The 16,715-nt window shown below is 43.1% G+C and overlaps 1 protein-coding gene across 1 annotated transcript; it reads left to right on the top strand.

Moving 5' to 3' along the window:
* Positions 1–222: 222 nt before the first annotated feature.
* Positions 223–8,221, top strand: kcna4 (potassium voltage-gated channel, shaker-related subfamily, member 4; the record flags this gene model as incomplete). The annotated part of the gene is given in 6 exon segments (XM_080435972.1): positions 223–801; positions 803–876; positions 990–1,097; positions 3,955–4,358; positions 5,527–5,921; positions 7,417–8,221. Coding segments are annotated over 6 exon segments (2,133 nt in total). The 3' UTR covers positions 7,990–8,221.
* Between the last annotated feature and the right edge of the window lie 8,494 nt (positions 8,222–16,715).

The following is a 16,715-nucleotide window of genomic DNA, read 5'->3' on the forward strand; positions in this document are numbered from 1 at the left end:
ACACACACACACACACACACACACACACACACACACACGCACACACACACGCACGCACACACACACACACACACACACACACACACACACACACACACACACACACACACACACACACACACACACACACACACACACACACACACACACACACACACACACAAGCGCAGGCACACGCACACGCACACGCTCACAAGCACAGGGTGGGGGTATTCTTCTATCATGGAGTTCGCCATGGTGGGCGCAGACAGCCACCTGCCCTACGGCTTTAACGGGGCGGCCAACCAGGCGCGAGCGAGAGAGAAAGAGCGGGAGAAAGAGCGCCTTAATTCGTCGTCGCGTGCGGCGGAGGAGGAGGTGGTGGTGGGGGGCGAGGGGGGAGGGGGAGGAGGAGGAGGAGGTGGGGGGGAGGAGGAGGGAGGAAGAGGAGGGCACCTCCTCAACAACCAGCAGCATTCTCGCGCCGCCTCCTCATCGTCAAACGCCAACAACAGTAGCGGCGGCTCGCGCCCCTCCTCCTCTTCCTCCTCCTCCTCCTCTTCTTCTAACTCCTCCAACTCTATCTCCACCTCCTCCTCCGCTTCCTCCTCCTCCTCTTCGTCGCCACACGAGCCGGACCAAGTTCTCAGAGAGCGGAGAGGAGGAGGCTGGAGACGGAGCCACCTCCACCGGCACCGGGGCCGAGGAGGAGGCGCGGGAGGAGGCGCGCTGGGCGTCGGACGCTCGGAGCTGGCGCTGCTCGGCTCCCAGGACGACATGATGATAGAAGAGGAGGAGGAGGAGGAGGAGGAGGAGGCCGAGGAGGGGGGAGGAGGAGGAGGAGGGGGAGGAGGAGGAGGAGGGGGAGGAGGAGGAGGAGGAGGAGGCGCTGGGGAGGTGGAGAGAGAGGAGGAAGAGGAGGTGGTGGTGGGGAGGAGGAATAGCGGCGGAGGAGGAGGAAGCAAGTTGCTGAACAAGCGGCGCTCCAACAGTTTCCTCCTGCTCCACAGCGCCATGGATGAGGAGGAGACGCGCCGCCCCTCCTCAGGGTACCAGGAGAACCTGTACAGCGACTACGGCCGCTGTGAGCGCGTGGTCATCAACGTGTCCGGCCTGAGGTACGTAGCTTTCTCCTATTTTAAACTGTTTATATCAGTGGTTCTCAAACTTTTTCATGCCAAGGACCCCCAAAATAATCTGTATTTGGCTGCGGACCCCCATGTCAAAATATGTTGTTCCAGGGACCCCCAGACGCAAGATTTGAGAAATGTTCGCTTGGAAAAAAAATATTTATTTAAAGATTTAGCTTTTCAAAAATAGCAGATCTACAAGCTCATAGCGCGGCACTCGGTGCCGCGCTATGAGCTTGTATATCTGCTATTTTTGAATAGCCAAAGTATAAAAGGTTAAAATATTATGATGCTATTAACACATTTTGCTGGGGACCCCCTGGAACACCCCCAAGGACCCCTGGGGGTCCCCGGACCCCACTCTTGAGAACCAATGGTTTATATGATGTTCTGCATGTGTTATATGTTTTTCCTATGTTAAACTGTTTATATGATGTTCTGCATGCTATAGTGCATGCAGTGGTGGAAAAAGTAGCCTACTCAAATGTTTTACTTAAGTAGCCTAAAATACTTCAATACTGCAATGTAGAAGTAGGCTGTTACAAGTAAGAGTTCGGAATTCAAAATGTACTTGAGTAAAAGTACAAAAGGTGACTGTTTTTGTTTGGGAGACAGTCAGCTCGCTGGTGCCCATTCTTCGGGAAAGCAACATTCTTTTTTTTTCAAAAAAATATTCTTTTTATCCAAAATGATTTAATAGCCCAGTTAGACTCTTCACATACTAGAGTATGTCTAACATACATGTCAGAGCTTAAATCGACATGTAAATATGAAATAAATGCATAAACATGTAGCTAAGATATAAGGTTAGAGCTAGCAAACGCTAATTCAAGTGGTGTTTTCTCTACTTAAGAGTTTTTTTTACTTCAGTTCTATAACCAATATATCATTATTTTGCTATGATTCCCTGTTTTCATATGACATGAAAAAAATAAAATGAAAAAATGCTAGATGACTGTCTCCCAGTCAAATATGGTCACATAAGTATTGGTATAAAAATGTACTTAAAGTACCAAAAGTAAAAGTACTAAAATGTTTGAAAATAGCAGATCTACAAGCTCACGAGCTTGTAGATCAGCTATTTTCAAATAGCCGATGTATAAAATAGGGCTAAAGTGATTGATGTATGTTTTATAATGTAATATATTTATATCTGCAAAGTAACTAGTTACTAAAGTTTTCAAATAATTGTAGTTGAGTAAAAGTACAATATTTGTCTCTGAGATGTAGTGGAGTAGAAGTGAAAGTATTGATAATGGGAAATACTCCAGTAAAGTAGAACATCCTCAAAAGTGTAGGCCTACTTAAGTACAGTACTTGAGTATATGTACTTACTTACTTACTTTACACCACTGCATTTAATGTCACTGTGAATTGATTACAAAGGACTCCAATGGAAACATTCCAAAGGCCTTCTTGTTTTTTAAATTCCTATTAGCTGACCTTGTATTGAACCAGCCGAGCTTCACGTTATCATCCTATTGAATGGGGCCATTATCACCCATAGCTATGGTCCAGTAGGTCCCTACTGGTCTACCAGGAGGCTGGTAGGCTGTTATCAGCCATTCTATGGTGATTCAATGTTACCGCATGTGTTGTCTACCGGTAGAAGACTGTTATCAGCCTGAACGTAAGTCCTGGAAAATACGCGCTGTGATTGGCCTGAAAAGACGCGCAGTGATTTGTCAGTAGTAGTCTCACGTGGCCAGACTGTTGCCTCCCACAATTTTTTAATGTTTCCGGTCATACAGTCTAGGACTCGGAAGCTCTGATCATGATCAGAATATAAACCGGATGTGAAGCCTCCTCCCCACTTCCGTTTCGTCTTTACAGTCGCGCAAATTTATCTTAATATAAATCAAAATCATCTAAGTATATTTAGCTTGCTGCTTAGCAGAAATGGAAATAAAAAAATAAAATGTAAAGCTATTTTAAAATATATTTTCGTGAACGGAAGTGCCAGTTTCTTCTCTCGGATTTCGGGAGGTGTAGTTCCAGACTCTATATAGCATTAGGAGATTGTGGAATAGTTAGGACAAACTTTTCCCAAAATATGATTTACGATTCTGTGCCTCGCTCGCCTTAGCTCGCTCGGCGGTGCCTCTCGTGGCTCAAGTTCGCTTCTGACGGCGCACCTCCGTCGTGATTCGATCCCAGGAGGTTGGGGCTGAAAGTCTAATGATTAGCGAGGCAAGCCGCCGAGGCAGGTGCTGGAATGGGGCTCGGTGCTGTATTTCAAAGCTATGGGATGATAATGCTGATAATGGCCCCATTCAATGGGATGAGAACATATAGGTATTGGGTGCAGCCACTGTACTTTCATGTGCTTTTTTCTGCAAACAACAAACAAACAACAACCTTTTTCCCGTCAAGGACCCCCAAATTGACACATATTAGCCCACGGACCCCCATTTGAAAAGATATGCCAGGGACTCAACCATTTAGGTTTATTGGGGGGTCCCAATCTACACTGTATCATCATCATTAGTGTTCATTTAACTCTGAGAGTGTACAAATGGAACCAAATGGACTCTAACGGGTCCATTTGGTTCCATTTGTACACTCTCAGAGTTACAAACACATAAGGGTCAATTTGGTTCCTAACTATTAATTTGGCTGGGGACCCCCTGGAACCCCTCAAGGACCACTGGTGGTCCCTGGACCACTGGTTGAGAACCACTGTAATAAAGTATTCAATCAATCAATCAATCAATCAATCAATCAATCAATCAATCAACCTATCAATCTATCAATCAATCAATCAATCAATCGATCAATCAATCAATCAACCTATCAATCTATCAATCTATCAATCTATCAATCAATCTATCTATCAATAAATCAGGTTCGAGACCCAGATGAAGACCCTATCCCAGTTCCCGGACACCCTGCTGGGAGACGCCGACAAGAGGATCCGCTACTTCGACCCGCTCCGGAACGAGTACTTCTTCGACCGGAACCGGCCCAGCTTCGACGCCATCCTCTACTTCTACCAGAGCGGGGGGAGGCTGAAGAGGCCCGCCAACGTGCCCTTTGACATCTTCTCCGAGGAGGTGAAGTTCTACGAGCTCGGGGAGGACGTTATCCTGAAGTTCCGGGAGGACGAGGGGTTCGTGAAGGAGGAGGAGAAGCCGCTGCCCGAGGACGAGTTCAAGAAGCAGATCTGGCTGCTGTTCGAGTACCCGGAGAGTTCCAGTCCCGCGCGGGGGATAGCCGTGGTGTCCGTGCTGGTCATAGTCATCTCTATAGGTATGTTTAATTATCTATTTATAGACATAGTCATCTCTATTGGTATGTTTTATTATCTATTTATAGACATAGTCATCTCTATTGGTATGTTTTATTATCTATTTATAGACATAGTCATCTCTATAGGTATGTTAATATGATACGTAATTTATTATGATTAGACCACTGGTTAGAGTCATCTCTATTGGTATGTTTTATTATCTATTTATAGACATAGTCATCTCCATAGGTATGTTAATATGTATTTATAGTCATAGTCATCTCCATAGGTATGTTTAATATGTATTTATAGTCATAATCATCTCCATAGGTATGTTTAATATGTATTTATAGTCATAGTCATCTCCATAGGCATGTTTAATATGCATTTACTGTATAGTCATAGTCATCTCCATAGGTATGCATTTATTTATTTTTATTAAAGAAAGAAAAACGTTTTGAAATATTAATAATTAAAAACAAAATGTAGGGAACAAAAAAAATCAAATATATTTATTTACTTGCGACCCACAAATCCCGGTCCCGAACCACTGTTTGGGAAAAAGTGCATTAGACCACTGAACCCCATTTGGGACCTCCATCTACGCTGTAAAAGTGTCTTCAGAGACAAATTGACCTGTAAGTGTCCATTTGGTTCCATTTGTACACACATTTGTCTCAGATTCCCAGGTAGATTCATACCAATTCATACCTATCATAGGTATGCATCTACATTCATTAGTTCTCTTGAAGAGGATAGACTTTGTTTATTATGTGACTTGGAAGAAATTGAAAATGACATTTTCTGTTATATTATATGATTATCGGATTTATTAGCAGATTAGACTTGGGGAAAAAAGACGTAATGTTCTTTTAAATGGAGTTTGAAAAACAGAGTTTTTTCTATATTGTAGGCTACACCTATGCAATGAGTTATAATTGTGTCCTATGAGTCCATGTGGGCTGGGCATGACACAAAAATAATAATCTATCTATCTATCTATCTATCTATCTATCTATCTATCTATCTATCTATCTATCTATCTATCTATCTATCTATCTATCTATCTATCTATCTATCTATCTATCTATCTATCTATCTATCTATCTATCTATCTATCTATCTATCTATCTATCTATCTATCTATCCATCCATCTATCTATCTATCTATCCATCTATCTATCATAGTGATCTTCTGTCTGGAGACGCTGCCGGAATTCAGGGACGAGAAGGAGTACCTGCAGCCGAAGACGGGCAACTCCTCCCTGGAGCCGGACCACGGCTTCACGCCGTTCAACGACCCGTTCTTCATAGTGGAGACCGTGTGCATCATCTGGTTCTCCTTCGAGATCATCGTGCGCTTCTTCGCCTCGCCGAGCAAGACGGACTTCTTCAAGAACATCATGAACAGCATTGACATTGTGTCCATTTTGCCTTACTTCATCACGCTGGGCACGGACCTGGCGCAGCACCAGGGGGACAGCAAAGGGGAACACGCCATGAGCTTCGCCATCCTGAGAATAATCCGCCTGGTCCGGGTGTTCCGCATCTTCAAGCTGTCCAGACACTCCAAAGGTCAGTCAGTGGTGGAAAGTTACTAAAAGTCTGGCTGCATTCATAGGCTACTCAAGTTGCTGCTTTTATAAGAACAATTTTGAGAAACTTTAGACCTACTATTATGCTATAGTATTTTTCTTAGGGATGCACCAATATGGATATTCTTGGCCGATACCGATGTTTAAAATAACAATTTAGCCGATAGCCGATACCAATTCCGATATTTGTTTATTTCGTTTTTGGTGTTATTATTTCCCCCTTTTGTGCCAGGGAACAAATCCAGTTCAGCCAGTTCAGAATCTACAGCTTGGTAGGCTGCACATAACCAATACACCAACATAACCATAAAATGTAAGCTTGTCAACAACAGAAAAATATCGGCTACTGCCATCGGTGAATGTCAACTTTATATGCCGATACCGATATTGACCGATAGCGGCAAATATCGGCCGATACCGATATGTGGCCGATATATCGGTGCATCCCTAATTTTTCGATATACTTAAACTGGGGGTCCTTCAAATTAAAAAGTTTTAGAACCACTACTTTAAGTTAAAAAATCGGAGTACGCTCGGACAGTTTAAGCCTTTTATTATTTAGGTGCAAGTACAAAAAGTGACTGACCTTTCGGTCTTACGACCTTTCTCAGAGTCATGCCTCTGAGGCCTAAACATTTTGTACTCGCACCTAAATAACAAAAGGCTTAAACTGTCCGTGCTGCTCCAGCGTTGATCTCTTCTGCATCTGTTGTCCCTGCCCCTGTGACGCACCGGACTGGCCGTTTCAAGCTGGGGCGCACCGCTAGACTCCCTTTGTTCTCAATTTACAATTGACCTTTTAGGCGTTTAGCAGGCGCTCTTAATCCAGAGCGATTTACAATAAGCAAGCTAAACACATGCATCAAATGCATAGAGACAGTGTAGTGACTCTGTAAACTAGGATCACAGGTAAACCAAGAAACCTAGCATCAGTCTAAACAATATACTGTAAAAAAAATTACAATCTGTACATAGGCCTGTCAAAATTATTACATAATCGTTTAATCGCAATTATTTGAGATAATCGCAATGATTTTTGCATAATCTTCATAATCGTTTCCATGTTGAAAAATGTCCACACATTTTCAAATATAAAAAATTGCAGAAATAGCTGATCTACAAGCTTACAACGCGTCACTTTGTGACGCGTTGTAAGCTTGTAGATCAGCTATTTCAGCTATTTTTACATGTATAGAATTATTAAATATGTCAATAATTTCTTTGTATTTTTAAGTTTTGTCATATCTTCCCTGTGCATTTTTTTTTATTACGAAGCCCGACAGGCAAACAGAAATTAAAATTGTATTCATATGTTCCAATGTTCAATGCAGCCAAACACACAATTAAATCGTTAATCGCAATTATTTCAATGACAATTAATCGTCAACTTAACTTTGTAATCGTGACAGCCCTATCTGTACATTGAAAACTTCACGCGACTTTCTTGCATCACTTGCCCCCACACACACACACAGGTCTCCAGATCCTGGGCCACACGCTGCGCGCCTCCATGCGCGAGCTGGCGCTGCTCATCTTCTTCCTGGTGATCGGCGTCATCCTCTTCTCCAGCGCCGTGTACTTCGCCGAGGCCGACGAGCCCGCGTCGCAGTTCACCAGCATCCCGGACGCCTTCTGGTGGGCCGTGGTCACCATGACCACGGTGGGCTACGGCGACATGAAGCCCATCACCGTGGGCGGCAAGATCGTGGGCTCGCTGTGCGCCATCGCCGGCGTGCTGACCATCGCGCTGCCCGTGCCCGTCATCGTGTCCAACTTCAACTACTTCTACCACCGCGAGACGGACAACGAGCCGGCGACGCCGGCGGCGGTGCAGAGCCTGCCGCCGGGCGTGTGCCCTTACTTCCCGAACTTCTTCCTGAGGAGGTTGAAGGGCTCGCCGTCGGGGTCGTCGCTGGGCGACAAGGGGGAGTACATGGAGATGGAGGAGGGCGTGACGGAGTCCCTGTGCGGGCTGGACAAGAGCCCCAGTAAAGGCAACGGGACGGACATCAGCCGGAGCAACAGTAACTCTAAGGCCGTTCAGACTGACGTGTGACGACAGTAGAGAGAGAGAGAGACGCTGGTCCTCGTTTTTTTTGTACGCGCCCCCCCCCCCCCCCCGAAAAACACACAGCAGGTGGTCTGGTCGCCCTCTTAGCACATACGTTTTAACGCACACGTTACCACACGTTACTACATGTTACTACACGCACGCCGGCGCTCATACACACACACACACACACACACACACACACACACACACACACACGCACACACACACAGGTATATATCCCATTAAGACCTGAGGCCGATTATACGAATGCCTTCAAAATCAGTAGTTCTCAAACTTTCAGGAATTTTCAAAAATAATATTCAAAAATAGCAGATGTACAAGCTCGCAGCGCGGTACGAAGTGACACGCTGCGAGCTTGTACATCTGCTATTTTTGAATAGCCAGCGATGCTAAAATCTAGCATCTAAAATGACTTTGCTTTCCCGGTTTTAATGGGATATATATTTACACACACACACGCACACACACGCACGCACACGCACACACACACACACACACACACACACACACACACACACACACACACACACACACACACACACACACACACACACACACACGCACACGCACACGCACACACACACACACACTATACACAAGTATGCACACACAGTACAGTAGTACATTGAAGTCCCCCAAAAACACAACGTTGCATTTTTCTCGTGGCTGCTTTAGAACAAATAGAAACAGAAAGACGAAACAGTACAGTACAGTATAGTCTCACCAAATTACGACCAACGTCTCTGCCCGATGGGTCAATCGGTTAGACTTGACCCGTGTGGGCTTCCAAATCTAAAAAAACATCATGAAACCTAGAATATAGACGGAGAGAGAAAGACAAGACAGGCTAATGCATTCGCACTTTATGAGTTTCATTTGTCAATAACGAGAAGGAAAGAGAACACGATCATTTTAGCTGTTTATGCAATAAAGTCAAATTTGTTTGCACTAGTTATTGTAAACTCTGCTCGGGTTTCTGGCGGACTTTTGGACGTTTGTGTAGTTGAGACAGAATCTGTAGGCCATGGAAAATGGCAATCATTTAATTTAGTTCATCCCCCCTGAGACCGCTTTAGGTGAAGAACGTGGATATTCTTTCTTTTTTCACTTCGGAGGACGGCAAACTGGTTTCCACGCGTTCGTCAATAGTTCCAGGAATAGGCTAATAATAATAATATGTATGAAGTAGCATATTAACTTATTAGCAAACAACAACGTTCAGTTAAGTCAGCAAAACTAGGGCTAGAAGTTTAATTCTATACACATACAATGTTCTTTTTTGTCCCCCCACAATAGGCCAAACTAAGCCTTGTGTCCACTAACCGTGACAAGCGAAGCACAGGATTCGTCTCTTAAGTTTTCATTGCTTTTTGAGAGAAAAATTAACTTGAATGGAGATGTTTTTCCAAGGCCCTGGTCTCTCCTCTCCTCCTCCTCAGTGTCATTATTATAAAACCACCTCAATGTGACAATATCCCTTTACACATGGATGCCGGCCGGCCGGAGGGGAATAAAAGCTGCAGCAGAATGACTCCTATATATACCGAGGGAAACTTCATACCGGGGGGGTTGGCAGGCAAACCTGTCTTATTGTCCTGCTGGAACCTCGTTGCACAAACGGTGTTTTTCCACTGGAGGACTGTTGGTAGTTGTTGTCTCTCCCAGCTCACAGGAGGATCCCCCCGCCACAAGAAAGTCTTCCAAGGTATGTACCAAGCTTTTTTTTTTTTTTTTTTACAATAAGTTGTGTTCATTCACTGTAAAATCCTGAGACTTAAAGCAGCACTATGTAGTGCTGCTTTAAGCAGCACTTTCCTCTTCTACCCTGGATTTGAACCCGGTTTCCTGCGCAAGTGCTGAATTTTTTTGTACCATTGAGCTAATAGAGCCTGCCTGCTTGCTCAGGGGATAAATTGAATGTTGACCTTCGGGTCAAAATTCGTGTCAGATCCTGTGTCTAGGTGAGATGTGACCTTTGACACCATCTAATAGAATTTCTTTTTTATTATTCATTAAAAAAAAAGTTGCTGTTAATTCAACTCAGAGAGTGTACAAATGAAACCAAGTAGATGAGGGTAAGGGTCCATTTTGTTCCATTTGTACCCTCTCTGAGTTATAGACATGTAAGGGGCCATTTGGTTGGCCATTTCAAGAGTAAAATTTACTCTGAGGATTTTACTGCATATAATAACTATTGTTCATTGATGGTGGAAAACAGCCAGCAGGTTCTGTAGGAACGTGAATGCTCGTATGAGAGAGAGAGAGAGACAGATGTATACGTACAGTTTGTCTAAGAGCACCACCACCACTGATTTAGTGGCGCCCGGGATTACAAGCTTAGGCATTGGCACTGGGTGAAAAATAAGGGTTGACAAGTCTACTTTGTCTATGTCAATATGGAGTAGATATAGCTGTAGCTATTCTTCACCTCTTGGAGATATCTATGTATTCCTTCGTGGTCTATCTTAGAATATTCTTGGATATAATGTTTGGTAGCAGAGCGGTGTCTCTAGTGAAAGGCTGATTTATGACTAGAGGTGTGACGTCCTGCTGTGACCAAATTAGGTGCTTTCGTGCTAGGGTTCGTATCCCTCGTTACTCCACCCCATTTGCGTCATAAAGCATCATAAATGAATAGGCCCCCAACAAAGAATGGCAATTGCATGCGTGCATAATTGTGCGTGCGGAAGCGTGAGTTATTCTGGGCCACAAATGACTCACCCTTTCACTCGGCGTCGTTGATAGCGTTCAATTATTCACGTTGAAACATATACATGACAATTGTATTTGTACATATCTGTCAAAAGCATAAAACACAAAAAAAAGCATGACAGCTTATTGCCATTGTGGTCCTTTGAGTGTAAATGTGTGAGAGAGACATACGGAACAATCAATAATCCAATAAATCCATATTGAAATCCATATACTATTTACAAAGTGCTACAGAACTACAATAGAAAACAACAACATGGGTTCTGTAAATGGAACCTGCTACGACTCAAGTGATTGGTGGTTATAATGAGGTGTCTTTAAGGAGGACTTGGTGTCAGCCATTGGTGCCACAACTAACTGTTGAAGCCTTAACAATGTTACAAAACATTACAGATCAGTTATTGATGATCAGCCTTTTAAATAGCCTGAAGTCAAAGCGTTTAAAAGCGCACTGATCAACGTTGGTGGCTTCACCTATAGCCTTGACGACCATGCGGTCTTATGCAAAGGTTAAAATATAATTTAGATAGATGCCAGGTTCATTTGTTGACCTGGTATACTATAGTTCCAATGTACAGATTATTATTTCTTGATATTATATTGTTTGGACTGTTGGTAGGTTTTTGGTTTAGCTATGATACTAGATTACTGAGGCACTACACCGTCTGTCTCTCTGCATTTGATGTACGTGTACGTGTTTACCTTTCTGGCTAAATTGTGAATTGCAAATTCATTCAAGGGATGTACTGATCATGTGGTTCATTAATGGGATGACTGAGCATTTGTCGAACGCACCGAAGGCGAAGTTTAGTTACACAACACTGTCCTGGCCATAAAATGTTGTAGTTTATTATAATTTGTTGTCAGCCGTCACCAGGTTTTTGTCTCATCTTTGTCTTAATTTTAGTCTTGTTGCCGAAAGGCCTGGCGAGAGAGTATGTTTTACCCTCCGTCCGTCCGTGTGTGTGTGTGTCCGTGTGTGTGTCCGTCCGTCCTGTCCGTGTGTTACCAGCTAATCTCTGGCACCGTTGGCCCGGTTGCTGCGAAACTGTGCACACACACTCCCTGGATGCCAATTCAGAACCTCTGCCTCAAATTTTTCACATGGGTCTGTTATAGCGCCACCTGGAGGCCGATTTGTGCAAAACCAATTTTTTTACATTACTCCTACAGATTTTATCCAAACGTCATGCAAATCGGTACACAGTATCTCTATAGTCATTTGATCAACACGGATCTGTCCGATTTCCCATATTCCATCCTCATTGCCTAAGGTTGGCTTTCAAAATTTGCAGGATTGGTCCGTTTTGAACAAAATGCCTCAAATCATGAACGCAGCAGATTTCCGTGAAATTTCACAAACACATTCCCACTAGGCCAAGGAAGAAATGCCACCCTTTTTCACATTGGCCTGTTATAGCGCCACCAGCAGGTCTAATTTAGCAAAACACATTTTTGGAACAAAATGCCTCAAATCATGAATGCAGTGTCCGATTACCATGAACGACCTAAAAATAAATGGCACCCTTTTCACATTGGCCTATTATAGCGCCACCAGGAGGCCACAATAACGTACCTGACCTGGCGGAGACCTGTGCTCCGAGGAGCACTTTTTCTAGTTTAGTATGTATCTGTCCAGCCTGGATATTGCAGTCTATAACCTTGTTGACCTGTTGGTGTATCTGTTGGTATAGTCTTTCAAATGAATCAATATAATTTTGTTCTAATGCTTTTATCAACCCAAAGTATATATTTCTTAGAATTATTTTTATACGTTAGAAGTGAATGTGTGTCTCATCCTAGAGTCACGCTAGTATATATAAACATTTTCATGTCAAGGACCCCCAAATCAAAATGTATTTGGCCGCGGACCCCCATCTGAAAATATTTTGTACCACAGACCCCCATAAGATATTTCATTAGATATAAAAGCAGATCTACAAGCCCATTGTGGGCATTGTGGGCTTGTAGATCTGCTATTTTTGAATAGCCGAAGCATAGAATAAGGTTGAAGTGGTTAAACTGATTTTTATGCTATATTCAGGGTCCCCACGGTCATGAAATTCCTGGAAATATTTTGAAATTGAAAAAAAAATTATCCAGTACTGGAAAAGTTTGGGAATTGATCAAAGGTCCTGGAATTTATCAAGGGTCCTGGAAAAATATTTGGCTATGCATTGTTTTTGGCTATTGATTTTGTTAATACAAAACATTTTCATAAACATGTATAACATTACACGAAATATGTAACATAAGTAGTTTTTCGCCGAACGGGCTGTGTGATGGCATATATTATTTAAATAAAATAAGTCATACGGATGCCATAATGAGTCTTCCAGTGAGCTATGCCCTAATTTTGCACGAAATTTTTAATGAAATTGTACTATTCTATATTCTATGCTTTATTTTTGCTACACTGCCTATCTTTGGGCATTCTACATAGGAGTAAGAGACACATTATTGCGCTGAATGATTGTTATATAGGCCTGGAAATTGGGCTAAATATTCTGGAAAAGTTTTGGAAAAGTTTTGGAAATTCATTGCTAAAAATGTGTGGGGACCCTGTATATTACAGTAACTAATTTAGCTGGGGACCCCCTGGAAAACCCCTTCAAGTGCACCTAGGAGTCCCCGGACCCCACTTTGAGAACCGCAGGTGTAGAGCACTGATTCTCAAAGTGGGGATCTGGTGGTGACCCCCCCAGGGGACCTTGAGGGGGTCCCAGGGGGTCCGCGGGAAAATGAGGAACGGTATAAACACTTCATTTGAGCTATTTGAAAATAGCAGTTTTACAAGCTCTTGTGATCTGATATTTTTGAAAAACTTTGACAAATATGGACACAAAATGGTCTCAAATGGGGGTGTGACTGCGGCAAAACAAGCACATAAACATTTTGGAGGTCCTTTTGAAATGGAAATGTTTTGAGAAGCACTGAAAGCTTCAGAGGTCAAGCAACCCCCCACAGTTTAACCCTTTAAGACCGGGAACGCATCTGTGTCATTTTGTATATGTCTTCTGGCTATCAAAAAATAGCAGACATACCTGTAGATCTGCTATTTTTTTTTAAATTCGTGAGAATTTTGTGCAAATCTTTGGAATATTCTGTGGGGGGGGGTATTCAAACATTTGCACAAAATGTAATGTTCACGATTTTTCACAAATAGCAGATCTACAAGCTCATATAGCGCGTGCTAGCAGATCTTTTGCTATTTTTGAATTGCCCAAAGTATAAAATAATGGTTATAGCTAAAAAACAAATCTTAAAATGACACAGTAGTATGTGTTCCCGGATCTTAACGGATTAACTATAATGTTATAAAGCAAGCGGAGCATGGAGAGAAAGATAAACAGCACTGTGATGCTGAATACTGCTTGACCTTAGAGGTCACAGTGTGTTGAGTGTTGGTGTCAGGCGTCAGGAGGAGATGTCATGTAAGCTTACACTTATAATCGGAGACAGATTAATGCTCGAGGAGGACCCTCCATGGGCCAATTATATTTTAAGAAACCCCCCCCCCCCACCCACCCCCCTACCCTGACCTTACGTTACCCCAGAATGGGCAGTCAGTCCACTGGGCAACGCAGGCTCACTACTGCAGCTGTAAGTTACAGTCAAAATTACAATTTAGTCGTTATGCCAATTAGTCCATTAAGGCCTGAGGTTCCGATTCTACAAAATGTCTTCTAAATCCTAAGAGTTTTTTGAAAAAAAAATATGTTACTATGTCAGTGGTTTTCAAACTTTTTCATGTCAAGGACCCCAAAATGTATATGTATTTGGCCACGGACCCCCATCTCAAAATATGTTGTTCCAGGGACCCCCAGAAGCAAAGATTTGAGTTACAAATGCTCGTTGAAAATATATATATATTCAAAGATTTGCACAAATTTGAACAATTTCTCAAAAATAGCAGATCTACAAGCTCATAGCGCGGCACTCGGTGCCGCGCTATGAGCTTGTAGATCTGCTATTTTTGAATAGCCAAAGTGTAAAATAATGCTTTTTAGCTCAAATCTAAAAAGTGACACAGATCTTAATGGGTTAATTCCTCCCACTTCTTGCCACTGCTGTTGTATCCTCTGTCTACTGGCTCAACCTGCCAGTGAGGAGCCCCTACCGGGAGGACGTAGAACGATCCGGTCCCGCACTCCTCCTCCCGTTCGACATTCCCCCGTTGACAGGCTCTGCCTGTCGCGTTGTGAGCATGTAATGTAGATCGACAATTTTCGTAATGTTTTCAAAGATTTTTTCCCATATCGCCGCCCAGCTCAACCTGTAGACATGATTTATAGCTCTATAGGTGCATCAAAGCAAGTCCATAGGCTAAAATCCAATCCATAGAACTAGGACTGTGATGGCACGTCATCTATGACAGTGGTTCTCAAACTTTTTCATGTCAAGGACATCCAAATTGACACTCATTAGCCTGCGGACCCCCATTTGAAAATATATACCAGGGACCCCCATAAGAGAAGATGTTTACGGCTCTAGCAGTGATTCTCAACCATTTTAATTTCAAGTTTGACCCCCAGTTTGACATGCATTAGGCTACGGACCCCCATTTAATGGCATTTCTAAATCTGGGACCCCAATTTCTATTGTAAAATCAATGTTAATTTAACTCTGAGATTGTACAAATGTACAATCTCAGAGTTACAGACCCATAAGCGTCCATTTGGTTCCTAACTATCCATCATTTAGCTGGGGACCCCCTGGAACTCCCTCAAGGACCCCCGGGGGTCTCCGAACCCCACTTTGAGAACCAATGATCTATGACATCATATCTATGAAGTAATACATGACTCCACATTTAGACAAGGTTTCAGCCCCATCAGAGCCCCATTGACTTCCATTATGAAATTAAAAGTTGAATAATTCAAATATATATAATATAAAACATTATGTGAAAACTGGCAGTGTGCATGCAAAGTTTGGCAGTGAACCCTCCTGCTGTTTGCGAGATTAATTCCGGACACGCACGCACGCAGGCATGCACACACACACACACACACACACACACACACGCACACGCACACGCACACGCACACGCACACGCACACGCACACGCACACACACACACACACACACACACACACACACACACACAGAACTGTCATAGACAGCTATAAGCCTCGCCATAAAAAACAAGAGGCTCCACAGCAGGCATTCTGTGCATCTTATCTTTATTTATTTTTATGCAACAGAGAGAGAGCCATGAATGTTTTAGTCAGTAAGGACCTTCTGCGTGACATTTTTACTTTGAATTTTTACTGCACGTACTTTGAATTCATTTGAATTCATATATTAGAGTCGTGACTCAAAATGTTCCAAGTTCAAGCACATTGCAGGGTCAAGCATATTATTCTATAGCCCCCCAGAGCCCACAGTCCTAAGCATAAGAGCAGTGTTTCTTAACCCATTAAGACCTGAAGCGGATTCTACAAATGTCTTCTAAATCCAACAGTATTCTGAAAAAGCATGTGTTTCTATATCAGTGGTTCTCAAACTTTTACATGTCAAGGACCCCCAAAATTATATATATTTGGTCGCCGACCCCGATCTCAAAATATGTTGTTCCAGGGACCCCCCAAAAGCAAAGATTTGAGTAAAAAAATGTTTTGCTTTAAAACAATATATATTCCAAGATTTGCACACATTTTCACGATTTTTCAAACATAGCAGATCTACAAGCTCTTAGTGTGGCACTCGTGCCACGCTATGAGCTTGTATATCTGCTCCCCCGGGAAAACGGTCCTGGGGGAGGGCACCGAAACGGGTCGTAGAGCACCGGGCACCACGAAGGGTTAATCCGCCCCTGTGTACAGGACCCTCAGTGGTCCCCGGACCTGATGTTGAGAACCATGTGGCGTAGTGCATTAAGGTTGAACATTTTAGATTGCGTATAGAAGTGTGTTGACTTTGCAGTGCACGTTTACATCATAATCATGGTCAGTCAGCCCAGGTGACAGAGTAACGGTTATTTTTAGGCTTTT

This window comes from Gymnoscopelus braueri, assembly GCF_963280865.1.
Source record: "Gymnoscopelus braueri genome assembly, chromosome: 1".
Taxonomy (NCBI): domain Eukaryota; kingdom Metazoa; phylum Chordata; class Actinopteri; order Myctophiformes; family Myctophidae; genus Gymnoscopelus; species Gymnoscopelus braueri.